Below are 17,295 nucleotides of genomic sequence, written 5' to 3'. Positions count from 1 at the left end.
AAGGAAACAATGAGAATATTTCCACTAAAACCTACATTAAACCTGTCGACACCAATAGTTACCTGCATTACAAAAGTGGTCACACTACAGGTTGGAAAAATAATATCCCGTTCTCCCAATTCCACCACATAAAAAGAAACTGTAGCAATAAAAAAACCTGTTCTGAACAAATAGCTCTTTATGCAGATAGATTCAAAGAACGAGGTTATCCAGAGATTCTTGTCTCAGAAGCTATTTCAAAAACAGATCTTCTGGACAGAAAAGACCTTCTTGAATACAAAACCAGGCCAAAAAAGGAAGATATGGTACCCTTCATCACACAATTCAACAAAGATGCGGGCAGAATACGACAGACCCTAAAGAAACACTGGGGAATTCTGAAACTGGACCCAATTTTATCAGGAATTTTACCAGACAAACCTAATATTGTTTTCAAAAAAGCCAAAAACCTCAAAGACCTTCTGGCCCCGAGTATGCTCCAACAAACTAAACCTGTGAGCAATGTTTTAAATAAGTGCCTTGGGGCACTTGCAACATGCAAATGTGGACACTGCAACATGTGTAGGTATCTGCATCCCAACAGAAGACAATTTTTTAACTTTAATAATTCTAAAGTATACAATATGAAACAATTTATTAATTGTAATACTTGTTCGGTAATATATGTACTGGAATGCCAATGTGGCCTCAAATATGTTGGCAAAACCAAAAGAAACTTGAAGTTCAGAATCCAGGAACATGTTAGGAATATCAAGAATAAAGTAGAAAGTCATTCTGTGTCTAGACATTTTAAGGTAAATCATAATGCCAACCCGGAAAACCTACTATTCAAAGGAATTGAACTTGTCAAACTAGGCTCAAGAGGTAGGGATTTAGCCAACAGGCTATCTCAAAGAGAAATGTTCTGGATTTTCGAACTAAACACTCTAATACCACATGGCCTTAACGATAGTTACGAGATTGCTCCGTTTTTATAGGCTTTTAAACATTCTTTTAGATTCATCTTATAGTTTGTTTTTTAGCCTATTTTTTAGTGCATCTCAGTTTTTAACAGTCATTTTAGTCTCCGCATTTTTTCCTGCTCTCCCCTTATATTTTACGCCTCTGCCACCATTATTTTTATTGTACTATTAATAAAAATTTTTTTTTTTTAATATAAAGGACTTTTATGATATTAATGCTATTTTATGGTTTTATGTACTGTTTTTTATGCTGCTCTTTATATTCATCATGTTTATTGTATATGTCCTATTGTCTTCAGCTGTATTAGGAGAAGTACAATAACCACCCTGTGGGAAATATAATTCAAAAAATATGGCCGCCTGCTTTTACTATGTGTTTACAACCAAAAAGATGGCTGCCACCATGTATGAGACGTTTTCACAGTATTAATCTTTGTATTATGTTATGAAGCGATTATTGCATATAACCCTCTTACATAGAAATTGTAACTATTTGTTTACTGTTTGATGTACAACGATTACTCATTAGACATATGTATGTACTCAGTTTAATTTGAAGAAAATGGCAACTTTATGTCACATCATGGGCCTTTTTCCACCAACAAAATGGCCGCCTGTCTATTTCCTATTCAGGAATCCAAAAAGATGGCCGCCGCTGTTTGTTTGCCACTTAAGCGCAGTGGCATGGTTTTCTGCACCTATTGTTCACTGTAATAGAATGCTTGCTTAAGCATCCTATCCCGCTAATACTATTAAACAGCGCGATTGCGGCAGACCCTGTTAACTGGCCGCTGCGATCTGCGCATGCACACTCCTTACCACGCGGCTCTATGGGAAATACCGGACGTCATTGATGACGTCATACAAGATGGCCGCGGGGGTATGCGCATGTGCAGAACAGCAAAAAGCCAAAAATAGCGCTAATCAACACCCTGCTTTGTACAGTATATAAAGGGCACCCCACAAGCCTTACCAGCACCCCTGAGGAAGTCTGAATAGACGAAACGCATTGGGACCTTGCTCCAGTATCTCTCCACTCTGCTGAATATATTGCAGATAAGCATTTTACTATTCCTATTTCTTATGTTGTGTTAACCCCTGCTTACTTTGTATCCCTGTAAATGTGATTAAAACCCCCTTTTTTGTGGAAAAGCACACCTGTGATAAGGGTCATTTTTGCTTGTTTGAGGCTAAACCTTATCCATCAGTGCGCAGACCATGAGGGTGTCCATGGGATCCTAGAGGAATTATCAGAGTACTACATGCAGATGTTAAAGTATCTTTCTGGTACGCAAATTATATTTTATTATATGTGCTGTGTATAAACAAAAATACTACACTATATTTGTATTCTATCTGGCTCTGTTTGAGCCTTTCCTATTAAGGTTTTCCTGATTTGTTGGAGGACCATACACACCCCACCATATGGAACCCCAGTAAAGGAATCACAGATAAGCTTTAAAGATTTATTATTTGGTACGCACATTATATTTTGAGCACGTACATTATTGTTTTAAACACTACACTATTAGGCGCATGCCTTTTCCCAATTCCACTTCCATATATATATATATTTATATATATAGTGTAACTTGATCATATAATAGATCCATAATAGATAATAGAATATATAAACAAAAAGTCAAGTCAGTTTCTCTAGATGGAAGAATTTCAACTGAAATCAATGTCAATGTTCCACCTGCATCAAGAACAATAAAAAGGTTGGCGTCTTCCCCAATTGTAACCTGTTCCTGCCAGGCACATGGAATTATATAAATGAAGCAAATAAAAGGGGGCGCCACATGGTTTATTAAAAGATAACAAAGATTTTATTTAAACATATACATCTGACTGCAAAGTGCACTCGTACCAATAAAAGCGGTTCATCCACCGCAGGTTTGACAGCATGAAACAAGAATGCCTCCGGCTACAGCAAAATCCAAAGGTCCTCGTGTCCACGCCAAGCCACGTCCCTACGCGTTTGGTCACTAGGACTTCGTCTGCTGTCAAACCTGCGGTGGATGAACCGCTTTTATTGGGACGAGCGCACTTTGCAGTCAAATGTATATGTTTAAATAAAATCCTTTTTATCTTTTAATGCATCATGTGGCGCCCCCTTTATTTGCTTCATTTATAGAAATATATATATATATATATATATATATATTCGATGACTATATTTATATATGATATCTATCTCTCTCTCTTTCTCTCTCTCTCTCTATGTATATATATATATATATATATATATATATAGGATGTGCTGCTCAGAATAATATAAATCTTGAACACAAGAAAGAAATATAGAAAACTATACTGATAGTAGGGCACTCAAAGTAACCCATAGTAACTCATAGTTTAAAACTTTCTTTACTCCTTATAAATTAGAATGACAGACTAGAAATCCTAGTAGTCATTGTTTAGCAAAAATATTTAACAGATGAATATAATGAGTGATGAATTTAGACAATAGTGGCTTTTTTTAGACATACCTACTGTATATTGACAAAATTTGAATAAAGCCGTTTGCATGAATTTTTAAATTTATGTTATACATAGATAATATAACTAGCGTATTGTATTGCCATGAACTGCTGTATGACAGTGGTCACATATATTAGTAAGCGTTACAGTTATGGTAAAATTAAACTGGGACCACAGGATTTAATTATTAACCCTTGTATAGGGTGGGTACACACTAGACGATATGTCGTCTGATCATGCATATCGGAGTGACATATCGGGTACATCGTCTAGTGTACCCATGATATGCCTGCCCCGCATCGTCCCAACATCGTTCACAGACATATCCGCTGTACACACCAGCAGATACACCATAGATATATTGCTCGTTCAATGCAACGGGGATTATATCTATCAGTGTGTACCCTACTTTATTCTTGCTACTTGCACAAATTACCCACACCCAGGTTTTACACAGGTAAGCTGCACGGATGTTGTGACAGATCTGAACACAGATAGCTCTCAATGCTTATTTTACTCTGTTTATTTAAAAGGTCAAAAGTTATATTGCTATTATTGTTTTTATATTTTCGTATGCAATGTACCATGGCTTAATTACAGTTGCTTTACTTCCTGTTTGGCCCTTGCTAGCATGCAGAATGACCCTGCTCTGAGCATTTCTTACTTGAAGTTAGGACAAGGTGTATATTGTTTTCTTCTTGTCAACTAAGTTTTATTCTGCAGAAGACTGTATGAAATTTCATCATATGTAGATATTTTCATGCTGAAATAATCTGTTAAAAGCAATCAACCACTGTGATCAATTGCTCATTTACTCGTTTGTGGTTTCTGTAATTAATGAGAAATTGGTAATTTTTTAAAAACTTTTACCTTATTTTCCATTTTCCAAAACCCTTGAAATCTATATAACTGGATGTTGACATATATTTGCTGCCCAAGTCCTGCAAGATCATACACATATGATAATTTACACAGTATATGGCTCATGTACAGAGGGATGTATTTTATGTTGAAAGCACAGCTGCAGAATGATTCTGAAGAAAAGATGCAATGAGTGTGTATGCTGAGTCATACTGTACATATCTCAAGATGTATCCATCTCTGCAATAGCAGGTAGAAAACAGTGACATATATACGCCAGGAGAAAATAGTAGCATATGTGCCAGAAGTAAACAGTAGCATATGTGCCAGGAGAAAACAGTAGCATCTATGCTAGAAGAGAATAGTAGCATATGCACCGGGAGAAAACGGAAGCATATACACATAATTTGGCATGTATGTAGCTTGCTGTTGTAGGCAGCTGGTGGTCCCCCAGGACTAAAATTCCCCTGCTCGGTGGGGCAGAAGCCAACCTGCCCACCACTGCTTGGTGCTCTGTATGATTTGTCTGACTGCAGCCCCACCCTGCACTCCACCCGCAATAGTAGCTGAATGTCCACAAGAAGCATGTGGTAAGTCATTCACTCTGCCACTGTAAGAATATAGTTTACAGAATGTTCTACATAAATGTCTCATATATTATATTGAAGTATAGATCAAGCATCACAAAATTAATTAGCACAAGCATAAATGTACCTAAAATAGCTTTAATGGCATTTTATTTAATTTGCATATACTGCATTATAAAAGTTCTATATAGACACATTTAATTTGCTTTCTAAATGAATTTTCTTTTATATAATAAAATAATAATACACAATGAATGTTACATTGTAAAAAATAACATTGTCTGTTAAATAGTTTTGCATTTACCCGTTTTGATTATAAAATCCATTCATATCGATACAAAATCCATACTATACTTGTGACAAGAATACACCTACTGACCAACTGAAGTCTAATGCTTAGCTTTTGAACCACCTATTTTTAATTAACAAAAACTTTAGCAATTTCAATTATTTATTTTTTTCTTGAGAGATGGCCAATCTCAAATAAATTAACTTCAAAGTTATGAGCTGATGGATGGACATGTCATATACACACACAGGGTACTTTTAGTATAATCTGCATATTTTCTTTAGATGTGTGTATAATGCAATGATAGGCATCTGTGTTTTATACTTAGGGGCAATGCACATATAACTAATTCATGCTGAAATAATCTGAACACCGATAGCCCTGCATGTAACTACATCCATCCTGGAGCACATAACATAATTACTATAGTAGTGGGGTCTGCAGCTGGGGGGCTCCACACTAAACTCCCATACTGTATGTATTTGTGTTTTTTCCACCCTTGGGAAGAACATGGTCCCCATAACTGTCTACTAACACCCCAACACATCAGCTGATGCATGCTTTAAAATTGAGAGTTTGTCACATATTGTTTCATGTTCCTTTGGCTTATCATTTTCACTGTCAGCATATATTCCCATCATAAATAATGTGATTTCATTTGAACTACAAAACCTATAGGGGTACCACCTGTAGTTAAACATAAAGGGGTCAATTCAATTGGGGGTGATGCCGGCAAACCCACAATTTAAAGTGTTTTAATGTGGTCCTACTATATGCCACATATACGGTGGCCCATACATTGCATATGTTTATATGAACCCCTATGTGTGCATATTAACATATGGAATTTACGGGCTGCTAACTAAAATATGTTTTCGAGGTGAAATCAGGACAATTTAGGGTGACATTGTTGGCGTTCCAATAATGTTGCAATTGCACTTTGTGGCCATTGCCCATATTTTGCCCCAAAAGTATTTAAAATACTACATATACACATAAATTAGTACATACAGTACAGGGGGCAGATTCAATTATCCAGCAGAGCCTTCAGAATAGGTTCCGACAGCTTCATCCCATTAACTACAGAAGGAAGATTCTGCTCACAGATTAGGAAGGTGTGAGTAGACTCTGCGGACTGTAATAGATGGATAAATGTGCAATGCGAACTGCTGATGGCTATAATTGAATCTGCCCTGTAGACTACTGTACATGTATGTTGTGTAAATTCATCTTTAAATGTAAATTACTGTAAATATTTTTTGTTCCTTTCTTTTACTTAAATGTTCATGGTTGTATTTCTAATATATTCATTTGATATCTCTGCCCAGGTACTCTACAAGGGCCTACATTACATTATGTGGAAATCTATTTTTAACCATGGTAAATATTCACAACTTTGATGTTACTGGTCCTGTAGCACACCTTGCAGCTGTCCTGATTTGAGAACATTAAAAGAGGTGAGGTAGACAGCAGAGTGGATAAAGTGGCACCTAAGAGTGGGTGTTTCTGGGAGGATCAGGAGATAAATGTAGGAAGGTATGCTTTAGAAAAATAAGTTACTCATGGCTATATACAGACAAATGAAAATGGTTGTGTTTTATGTAAAACAGAAGCTTCAAATAAGGAACATTTACACATCTACCTGCTTGATTATGCTTTCTACAAAACAAATGTATATTGTATATTTTCACTTGGTTTATGTGCAATTGTCTAACTTGCAAATGTTTAAGGCAGGAAACACACAGTCAAATATAATTGTAAGTAAAATATTCCAAAGACTGAAGGAATACAAATCGCTAATATTCACCATTAGTAGACTAGACTAACAGAAACATACTTAAGGCATTGACGGCAGCCCGGATTCGCTTAAAAGTGCTCGCAGCCCCATAGGGCTCTGAGCACAATTAAGCAAATTCAAACTCGGAGTGGGCTGCAAAGGGTGTCAGGCGCTGGTCCGTTGCCAACATTTTAACGCCATTACAACGGCAACTCACACCCTTCGCATGGAATAAGATTGACCCCAAAGATTTTACATATTATATGTTGTTCTCCTTGGTGTGAATATTTATGACAGCTGATGTTTTCTTTTAACTCTGTATCATTTAAGGTAATTGAGAGTAATTTACAATTTTAAAGTTGTCCTAAAAAGACTCTGGGGTCTAAGCGCTAAGCCTTGGAGAGAGATAAAGTGGATGGAGATAAACTAGTCAGCTCCCAACTGTCATTTTTGAAACACAGCCTGTAGAGTGACAGTTAGGAGCTGATTGGTTTGTACTTTATCTATGTTCACTTTGTTACTTTATCTACGTTTACTTTACCTCTCTCCAAGGCTTAGTACATAGACCTCTCTGTTACAATTTAGAGATATATTAAATTTAGAAGGAGCATGACAATGTCAGACAGTTTAAGTGCTTATGCAATATGTAGTGAGTGATTTCTTGTGTACTTATAACACGGTCGCTACGATTTCAGTTGACCAACTCAGATATATAAATCCCTCTTACAGTTGCTCTTGAACAATTTAATATTATTGTCGACAAAATTAAATCGATATATCTTCCGTTTCACAGAGAATGGCCTTTTTTACAGGAGTGATCGTCTCATATGCATGTTCATGACCTTTGAACTTTATACAGGATTGCTTATCTTCCACATTCATTAGATCTTTGGGTTGACGCCAGCAACATAAACATGTCTGAAACAAAAAATATAAAAACACTAAGTTGGATACAGTATATAAACATATCACATACAGAGATGCATTTGACACCATAATCTTTCTGTATTCATTTGGTGGGAACCTCCTGATTTGGATAGTCCTGACTTTAGAACTAAGTCCTGTTGGTCAGAAATCTGGGAAATATATCACATTCACTGTTGCTCTATTGGGAGGGGAGGTATGGGACAGCCAAATCGGTTTTATCATGCCTGATTATGATGTGAGAATTTGCCTATTGCAGTTGGACACACCCTCTGTCCTGATTCTCAGTATACCAAGTTGAAAATTATGTCACTAAACTGTTCTGCTGGGGTACCTTTCACTATCTATCTATGGCTTCCTGCTTACCTCCAATCGCCTGCTCCCATCATACCTCCCCGCTGTCCCCATTTTAACAGAAAAATCCAAATTCAGTTACCTCAAAAGGGGAGGGACACCATCAATCATTTATTTGTCCTGATTTTACATGTCTAAATATAGGAAGGTATGTGACACTGCCCCAGTCACATACAGCCCGGTTCTGACAAAAATAATTAATAAGTAGACAGGTCACTGTGTCGCAAAAGATCAGTTAAACTATCTAGGTGCTGTGAGCATTGCGATGACTGTGGTTACAGGCTATCCTATTCCTCCCCATGTGAAAAGAGTATACACGTGTAGAAAAAGATAACAATTGATATAAAAAAGGTTCTAATACACTTGTAAATAGCAACAGTGCAATAGGCATACAGTATCTTACCTTAAAGCAGTTTTTAAACGTTGTGCTAACCAAGTAAAGTGCAATTGGATTAATACAGGAATTTATGTCAGCCATATTTAGACCAATGTAGTCCAATATGAGAAGAGAACTGCAATTGGAAGAAAATATATGTATAGAATATTGGCAATTTTTAAAAAATATCCTGTAGTTTATTTAAATAGGTAAGCTAGACCTTAACATAACTATGGTAGAGATAGGACATATATTTCTACATGCTAATGTGCAGATGAAAGCAATTAGTAATATCTGTCTCCTGTATCATAAAAAACACACACAGGCCTCAAACATGTCTCATATCTTAAATGGACATTTAAACTGAGTCATGTGCTTAAAAGTACAGTACAGCAAAAAAATAAATCATCTAAACACCGGCGATACTGTAAGTAGGTATTGGATTACCTTAGTAGCTCACATCTCTTGATGTCTTCTGGGTCATACAATGTAAACTTAATCATCCGACTGAGGTGTAAGGGTAGCCAGCAGACAGCGAACACAAGCACTAAGCAAAACACAGTTTTCGCAACATCACGCCTCTAAAAGATAATGATAGATAAAAGATGCACGGTTATTCAAATTTAAACCTTTCTTTATCTTAAGGCTGCCTGGGTTGCCTGATTTTTTCAATCTTGAAGGTATCACATGATATAGAACTTGCTCTCTTAAAAAGCAATGGTCCACTAGCCATCATCCAGACGATCTTAAGTCTAACTTACCGGTGTCTCAATTCCTCCATGTCCTCCGGAATAACTCTGATGATACATTGGCGGATTCACAGTTACAGGAATGCATGGCATGATTTACGGCTCGGGGTTATCAACAGTCTGTGATTAAAAAATGCATCACCAGGGCTAAGTAGATCTTTACTGAGGGTAATGCTCTGAAATCAATCAAGAGGAACTGCCATTTGATCAACAAAGACCCTGCCTTTAAGAAACTAAGCAGGAGACCACCGCTACTTAGCATCAGATGTGGTCCGAATTTGAAGGATCTCCTATTTAGACCGAACATTAGACCTAGAGGCAGCTCTACGCACAGTTGGCTTCAGAAGAAGACCGGATGCTTGTCCAGGGGAGTTTCTTCTCACATCATGATTTCAAGTTTTCCAAGTAGACATTTCGACCGCATAAGTGCGGTCTTCCTTAGGACACCACCAGGGTCCTGAGATAGACCGTGTTTATGCGGTCAAAACATTGACCTGGAAAACTTGAAATCATGATGTGATCAATAAAGTATGTTTTATCTTTAAAACTTTAAAGAGAATCCCTGGTGAGTGGATTCTGCGTATGGCAAATAGAAAATTCTGCGTATAGCAAATACCAATGAATGGTCACCCCAGGCACTGATGGTTATTGGTAAAAAAAAGTGTATGCTGACCATTGCTGGACATTTTATATATATCTAGTATTTGAATCTACTTTTCATTTTTAACACTCTGGAGTTTGAATCTACTTAGGAGTGCTGTTTTTCTGCATATATATATATAGATTTGTAGAAAAAAGAGCGCACTCACCAGAACATGTAGAAAAATCAAGAGAGATATTATTATTATTAATAATAATAATAATAATAATTCCTTAAAAATATTACAGTTATGACAGATGCTAGCAATATAGACTACTACTTATTTTATATAATAGTACCTGTTTTAAGTGGTCATTTACAGCGATTCCCATTCCACTTTTTTTCTGTAACAACTGACACGTCATCAGAGTATAAAAAATTGCAGTTACAAGCAAAGGGAGGCAAAAATAGAAACTGAAGAGCCACAGGTCCTTATAGGTCTTGTAAAACTAAAATAAGAAAGAGTAAATCAGTATATTCCCAAATAAAGCAAAATTGTTCCACAAGGAATTATAAATTTCTACTAGCATCTAATTGTATTAGCTGGATAAGATAAGATGAATGGCCCTCAAACAGAAGCTTGGTATATAATGTAATCCTTTATATCCAGCTCACTATAATGTAACCATTTCCATTGGTATATAGCACAATGTGGTATGTTTATATTCTACATAGATATATTAATGTTAGTATTGGTAAAATGCAGCTTACCTGCATAAAAGATGTTATTTGTATTGGGAAAACCATACAAGTTTCCAGCTTCTGTCCATTGTACTCATGGTAAAAAATACTAAATCCTATGGCCTCAGGGACTGCTATCACCACCGATACAACCCAGATTAAAGTAATTTCCAATACACTCCATTTGGAAATTCCATTTCCACCAATGCGTGTCTGGGATGTGACAGCTCTGTACCTACATAAAAAATACTTAGTATTAGTATCTGTAAATTAAGTTAATATCATCTTAGGTATTAATTTCAATGACATATGTTTTGTCAATTTACCAAGAATCATCTAAAATTAGCCTGATACAGTATCGTGCATGATAGAAACATCTTGAACTGATCCCTTTAACTAAATTCCAAATTCCAGATGTAGATATCATTTGGCAGATAAGCAAACTTCATATGTTTTAAAATGAATGTGGTACAATGAAAATAAACATTACCTATCAATACTAAGGGCACACAGACTCAGCACGGTGATCCCCACTGAAGATTTTTGCAGGAATGGAACCAATTTGCAGATTACAACTCCAAAGGGCCATGTCTGGGTTAGAAGCTTAAATTGAAAAAAAAAAAAGAGAGAATAAATGTTACATTCAAGATATAATTCAATCTCCATCAGAGTCTGGTAACTTTTCTCTGATTGGGGCTGATTCAGAGTTCCATGCAAGTCTATTTTGGGGATGGAACTTGTGATTTCTCACATGGTATATGTGCATGAGCTGAGCATACTCAACATTGAGCAACTATGGGCGTTTCAAAGTCGGACGCATCTCGGGCCACGTGTAATAGGGTGAGAGTTTAGAAAATGTGAGAGTTTAGCAGTAATCTCTCACATTGGTCAAGTTTTATCTTCAAAATGGGAAAATATCTGGATGAGAGTTTAAATCGTGAGAGTGTTTGAGTCTAAAAACATGTGAGTTTGCAAGTTCTCAGACTCTATTACATTGGTCGAGATTATAAAGTGTGAGAGATTACTGCTATTGTCTCACATGTTCTAAACTCTCACCCTCACGTTTGGCCCCTCATCTGCTTCTCCTCTTGCAGCTGAGTGGGTGTAATTGGGTGGTAACTGGCTGTTTTCACATAGGTTAAATGTTATGAGGATGTGCCATGGGAGTGTAGGCGGAACTGCAAACTATTCAGTGGTGAGTATATTCAGAGATCCATCTAATTTCAGACATATCTCTTGCACCAAGGATTTACAATTATGCACTGATAGTGATGATGGCTACTTTCATAGGTGGCTGTATAGGATCAGTGAAGCTGCAATGATGTAACCAACACACTCTGAATACAGGTGAAGACTTACATTTATTTCCAAATAAGCAATAAGGCCCATTGTGTTCAGAATTTTAACCTTCAATGTAAACCTTTCCCCAATCTAGACCAAAAGTTATATTCCAATACTAGCCTGTCATAGCATTAGTTAATTAATTTCACAAGTCAGATATTTGTAGACTTACTTTAATAATAGATTTTTAATCTATTGTAGAAAAACTATACAGCCCCATTGTGTTTCGGTGGTGACACAATAAAGCAGCTGCAGAACCCAACCGAGTATACACCTCAAGTGGCATTGGGTAAAGGTAATTATCACTGTCATCCTTTATTTATAAGCCACCAACATTCTATTATACATTGAGGGCATTATGAGCAGAACTTAAAGATAGCCCTGCCCAAATTTAGCTTATAATATATTATATTAAATAACTTCCCATATCCGGGTGGTGGTATTTCTGGCTCACCTGATGTGTTTAATAAAATGTACTTGGTAGTACCAACCCACATGCACTTGGGGGAATCTTCCCATCACAGTTGGATAGAGTACTTAAATGGCCTCCAACATAGTGCACCGTACCAATTCTACCTTAGTGTGGCATGGGTGGAGGATTAGGTTCACTAACGTGGTATTCAATACCAGCTCAAGGGTTCTCCTTACACCACTGCAGTTACTATTGCATTATGTACATTAGGTGGTCTAGGTTTACTGTTTTTTCCAGACTTTATTTTAAATATATATTTGTTAGTCCCCCAAAGTGCTCAAAGGTATACATAGACAATCTGTGGCTCTGTAGGTTATAGCATGTATACAACAAGTGCAGTAACCCATGTTTAATGTAAAAAAAAAAGTTTGAAGTATAGTCATACAAACCACCTTTTAAAAATATATGGGCATTTGAGTTCCATTATTCCAAAACTTGCAGATCAATATACTAATGAAAAAGCTGTAAAAAGCCTATGGATATAATATCCAGTATGACATTTTGTAAAGAGATAGATATCTGTGTGACAAAGTGTTTCAAAAAACATGTTTTCCTTTTAAGAGTTTGTTACCTTGTTTGCATAATGCCTTAAACTTTAGCTGCCTCTGTTTTCAATATCTTTTTTATATTTAGAATGTTATTTTAAATGTTGTATGCTAGTTTGGGCACTCCACTTCAAATTGCATATTTTAATGAATATCTAAGTAAAACATATTTAACCAAACCTCTGCAGGGTACAAACTCCAAAAATACATATTTCTGCCCATTTTAATGCACAATTACTTTTAATTTGTAGAATTTAACCGATTAAAAAACAGATTGTGTGAGTCGTTAGTTGTTAAATTAAGGCAGATTAAGATAATTCTAGAGTTGGATAAATTCTCGGACCTTTATAAATTCTCAAAATGTTGGGTCCTATTCTTAACAACTATTCCCTCAAAAGCAATTATAAAGGACCTGATACAAAGATGGATGCAAATGCCATCACCGCTGCGTTCCCATATACAATGGCTGTGCAAAAACATGCAAATGTTGCTGACGCCAGGATTTGTATTGAGACATCCAATTGTGATGTCTCAAGTCTGTCGCTTGTGTGCAAAGACACAACCATTGGACGCTCTACTGGTGGTCATCAAACTTCTGAGTAACTCTAAGGCCGTGCAGAGTGGTTGATGGAATTACTACAACGGAGCCTTAAAAACTGAATATTGGATCACAGATGTAGGCTTGGATATACCCTCAAAATGGTCACAACATGCCCTTTGTTACCACCAACAATTGGTCCCTGAATGTCAAAGTCCATTGTGTTACCTACACAGTGCGCAGTAGAAAATACATTGCTATTTGTGAGAACATGAGCATTACAACCATCTCCGAATCAGGCCCAAAGTACTGTACCAATATGAAAAAAAGATTAAGCGTATGGACTGTCCTTCACAGTCCCCAAGGGGTTCTTTAAACGTGTTGGGTATGAAATATCAAATCCCGACCCTGGAAGCCCGACATATCATAATCCTGATGCTGGCTGGTAAGTATATTTAACCCATCCCTCTCCCCCCCCTAACTCTAACCCTCCCTTGGGGGTGCCTATCCCTTAGACTCTGGGGGTGGTACCTAACACTAAGTCCCCCCGTGTTGCCCAACCCCAACCCCCCTCCCCGCACTAAACCTAACCCTCCCGGGGGGCTGCCTCTGCCTAACCCTAACCTCTCCCCGGTGGTGCCTGACTCAAGCCCACCCTTCCCCTAGCCTAAACCTCACACTCCTGAGGGGGGTGCCTAACCCTAAGTCCTCCCAGGGGTGCCAAAACCTAACCCATGTTTAACACGTCGTGATGCACGGCTAACCTATCTTTGGTATGCCGGGCATAGGGATTTCGCAGGTGGGCTAATGATAGGCATCTGTATTTAGACGCCTATCTTTAATCCCATGCCGGGCTTTCAGTGTCGGGATTCTGGCGCTCGGCATTTTGACCACCGGCATTCTCACTACATCCCCTTCAAACTTGTAATCCAAGCATAAAGACCTAGAAAAATTTAGCAGTGGGGAAAAGTAAGCATGAGTTGAAAGTCTCTTGACTCAATGGAAGAATGGTGTGGAAGCTTTAATTTATAATAGTATAAACAATAACTTCACTGATAGACCTATTAATAGCAGCCAATGTTTTATTAAAATAACTCAATAAAACATTTAGGGGTAAATTTACTAAGATTCGAGATGGTCCCGATTTTCAAACTGATTTATTTCGCTGGTACTCGCCAAAACTCTGGTGATTTAGGACCTCATTCAGAGGCGGTCACACGGAGTGATTGGATGTTTTTTTCAACTGCACATGTGTGTACCTGGCAGTGCGCGTGCGCAAGCCTGTCTTCCCGACTGCAATACTCTTGCTCGCTAGTCACTATGAGGTCATAGCTGTGATTGACATTTCGTGCCATTTGTGGGTGGTTACAGGGGAAGATGCTTGTGAACGGGGGTGTGGTGGTGCGCACGCAGGCGTGGTTGACCTTAAAAAGGCCGTTTTAAAGGCCTGCATATATTACTGAGCGAGTCATCACACACGTCATCTCGTTGCAATAACGACGCTACTGCTCGCAGAGCTAAGGGTAGCCCAGGGTCTACCTTAAGCATTGCGAGTGCTGGCGATGGTTACTGCCTCAACCGATGTTTGTAGGCAATTAACAATGTAACAGGTGTTAATCGTGCTGACGTAGGTTGCCGCCTGCGACCGACTCTGAATTAGGCCGTAGAGATAGGAGGTGTGCTTTCATTGTTGTGGGTGTTTCCGCGCTTACGATGTGCTTTGCGACTGAGCACTCGTTTTGCATATTCTTGGTCACTTTGGGTGCGACCGATTGCTCCCGAGCGACCGCCTCTGAATGAGGTCCTTAATCTCTTTTTTTTACCAAATTTACCAACTGGCGATGTGAGGCTAAACGAGTTGGCCGATGGTGAAGCAGAACAAGATATCTCTCCCAAGTATCTCGTTTTGCAGGAGATTCCTCACCCGAGATTGCAGTGTTTTCTCTCTGCAAATCTCTAACGAGCTAGCAGCCTGCACATATCAGTGAGATATGTGTTGGCTGCTTGTGTTTTAAGACTTGTAAAAAAGGGTTAAAAGTTATAAAAAAAATGACGTGGACCCCCCCCCCCAAAAAAGACTAACCAGCCCCGGACTTGCCAGCCTGTCCTGGTTCTTATTTTATTGGGAAAAAAATGTGTAAGATTCCACTGTAGATTTAAGAACCAGCAACAGGCAGCAAGGACAGAGCTGTTTTAAATATACATAGAAAAAAAATGACGTGAGGTTCCAAGTATATTTAAAACCAGCCCTGGACCCTTTCTAGCGGGGGGCTGATGCCAAAGCCAGGGGTGCCCTTTCACCGGGACAACCAGCCTCAGCATTAGTCCTGACCGCTAGTCAGTCCAGGCCAGGGATCCCTTGGGAGTTGAGTACCCCTCCAATAAAGGGGTACTCCTCTCCAGGGCACCCCTGGCCTAGGGTGATAGCCCAGGGCTATCCCTGCCACCCCTGGGCAGTGGGTGACCCCTTTATTGGCCTGGGCTGACTAACGGTCAGGGCTGATGCTGCGGCTGGGGGGCCCGGTGAAAGGGCACCCCTGGCTGTGGCATCAGTCCCCCATTAGAAAGGGTCCAGGGCTGGTTTTAAATATACTGGGTACCTCACGTCAATTTTTTCTCCGTATGTTTAAAACTAGCTCTGTCCCTGGTGCCTGGTGCTCGTTCTGAAATTTACAATGGAACTCTACACATTTTGTTCCCTGTAATGTTAAGAACCAGGACTAGTTACCAAGTCCGGGGCTGGTTAGTGTTTTTGGGGGGGACCTCACGCCATTTTTTTTTTAAATTAACCCTATTTTAATCATTTACAGAAAGAAACATACACAAATCACAATGATTTGTGTATGTTTCTGACCATCTCGCAGCTCAGGGGGTTGAGAGTTTGAAAAGTGATCTTGACAGAGAGTTTGCTCCTATCTCACCAGAGCTTGTCATCCTGATTCTTGGTAAATTTGAGAGATGTATGTTTTAGGTGAAAAGTACTACCAATTTGGCCCAATGGCGATTTGATTTGAGATTGCTATCTCACCTGAGTTTTACAAGTGAGATGACAGAAATCTCTCTCAAACTCACCCGACTTTACCTATAGTAAATTTGCAAGCAGGAAAAAAATGAATAAATCACCCAAGATGGTCATCTCGACCTATCTTGATTCTTAGTAAAGTTACCCCTTAGCCTAATGTGTCAGACACATGACATATATAACAAGATAGTTACACTGCATAGAAAATAATTTGAAAATAAATTATACAACAAGTAAAATTTTTGCATAGAAAGTATACAATTAACGTGCAGTAGTAACAGTAATAAAAGTAAAGTATTATTAAATACTGTCTCATGTATATATTCTTAATTAGTGTCCATGTACAGTATAAGATTTTTGTAACAAGCATTTATAAGATTAAGCATCTGGTTACTGGGTGACTGAATTATAGTACCAAAGGAAATCTATGACAATTGGAGTGTGAGTGGAAGAGAATATTTATTATTTTATGGTATACTGTATATACAGTAACGCTACTTCATATTTTTCAATGTTGAAGACTGACTGAGTTCATTGTCCAACATTAAATGATATATAAACGAGCAATGCACCAAGAGTGGATTTTAGAATAATTTCAAAATATTGCAGCATGAAAAAGAAGAACAGCTTGGAAATACTGTACACAGTAATTAACTTGGCACTGAATACTAAGTGTCAGTGCTCTTAATGCTG

The 17,295-nt window shown here is 38.1% G+C and overlaps 1 protein-coding gene across 1 annotated transcript in view; it reads right to left on the bottom strand.

Annotated features, from left to right (window-relative positions):
* Positions 1 to 5,106: 5,106 nt before the first annotated feature.
* EDNRB (endothelin receptor type B) overlaps positions 5,107 to 17,295 on the bottom strand; it is a 31,165-nt gene continuing 18,976 nt past the window's right edge. Inside the window, exons 3-8 of the mRNA XM_088457228.1 lie at positions 11,175 to 11,287; positions 10,715 to 10,919; positions 10,303 to 10,452; positions 9,062 to 9,195; positions 8,642 to 8,750; positions 5,107 to 7,878 (exon numbers count right to left, since the gene is read on the bottom strand). Coding sequence (XP_088313354.1) covers positions 7,726 to 7,878; positions 8,642 to 8,750; positions 9,062 to 9,195; positions 10,303 to 10,452; positions 10,715 to 10,919; positions 11,175 to 11,287 — 864 coding nt within the window. The 3' untranslated portion in view covers positions 5,107 to 7,725. The remainder of the gene's footprint in view (positions 7,879 to 8,641; positions 8,751 to 9,061; positions 9,196 to 10,302; positions 10,453 to 10,714; positions 10,920 to 11,174; positions 11,288 to 17,295) is intronic.

Source organism: Taudactylus pleione, unplaced genomic scaffold, assembly GCF_031769625.1.
Source record: "Taudactylus pleione unplaced genomic scaffold, aTauple2 ptg000041l, whole genome shotgun sequence".
Lineage (NCBI taxonomy): Eukaryota > Metazoa > Chordata > Amphibia > Anura > Myobatrachidae > Taudactylus > Taudactylus pleione.
The sequence above is the reverse complement of the archived record's forward strand: the minus strand, read 5'-3'. Positions and strand labels throughout refer to the sequence as shown.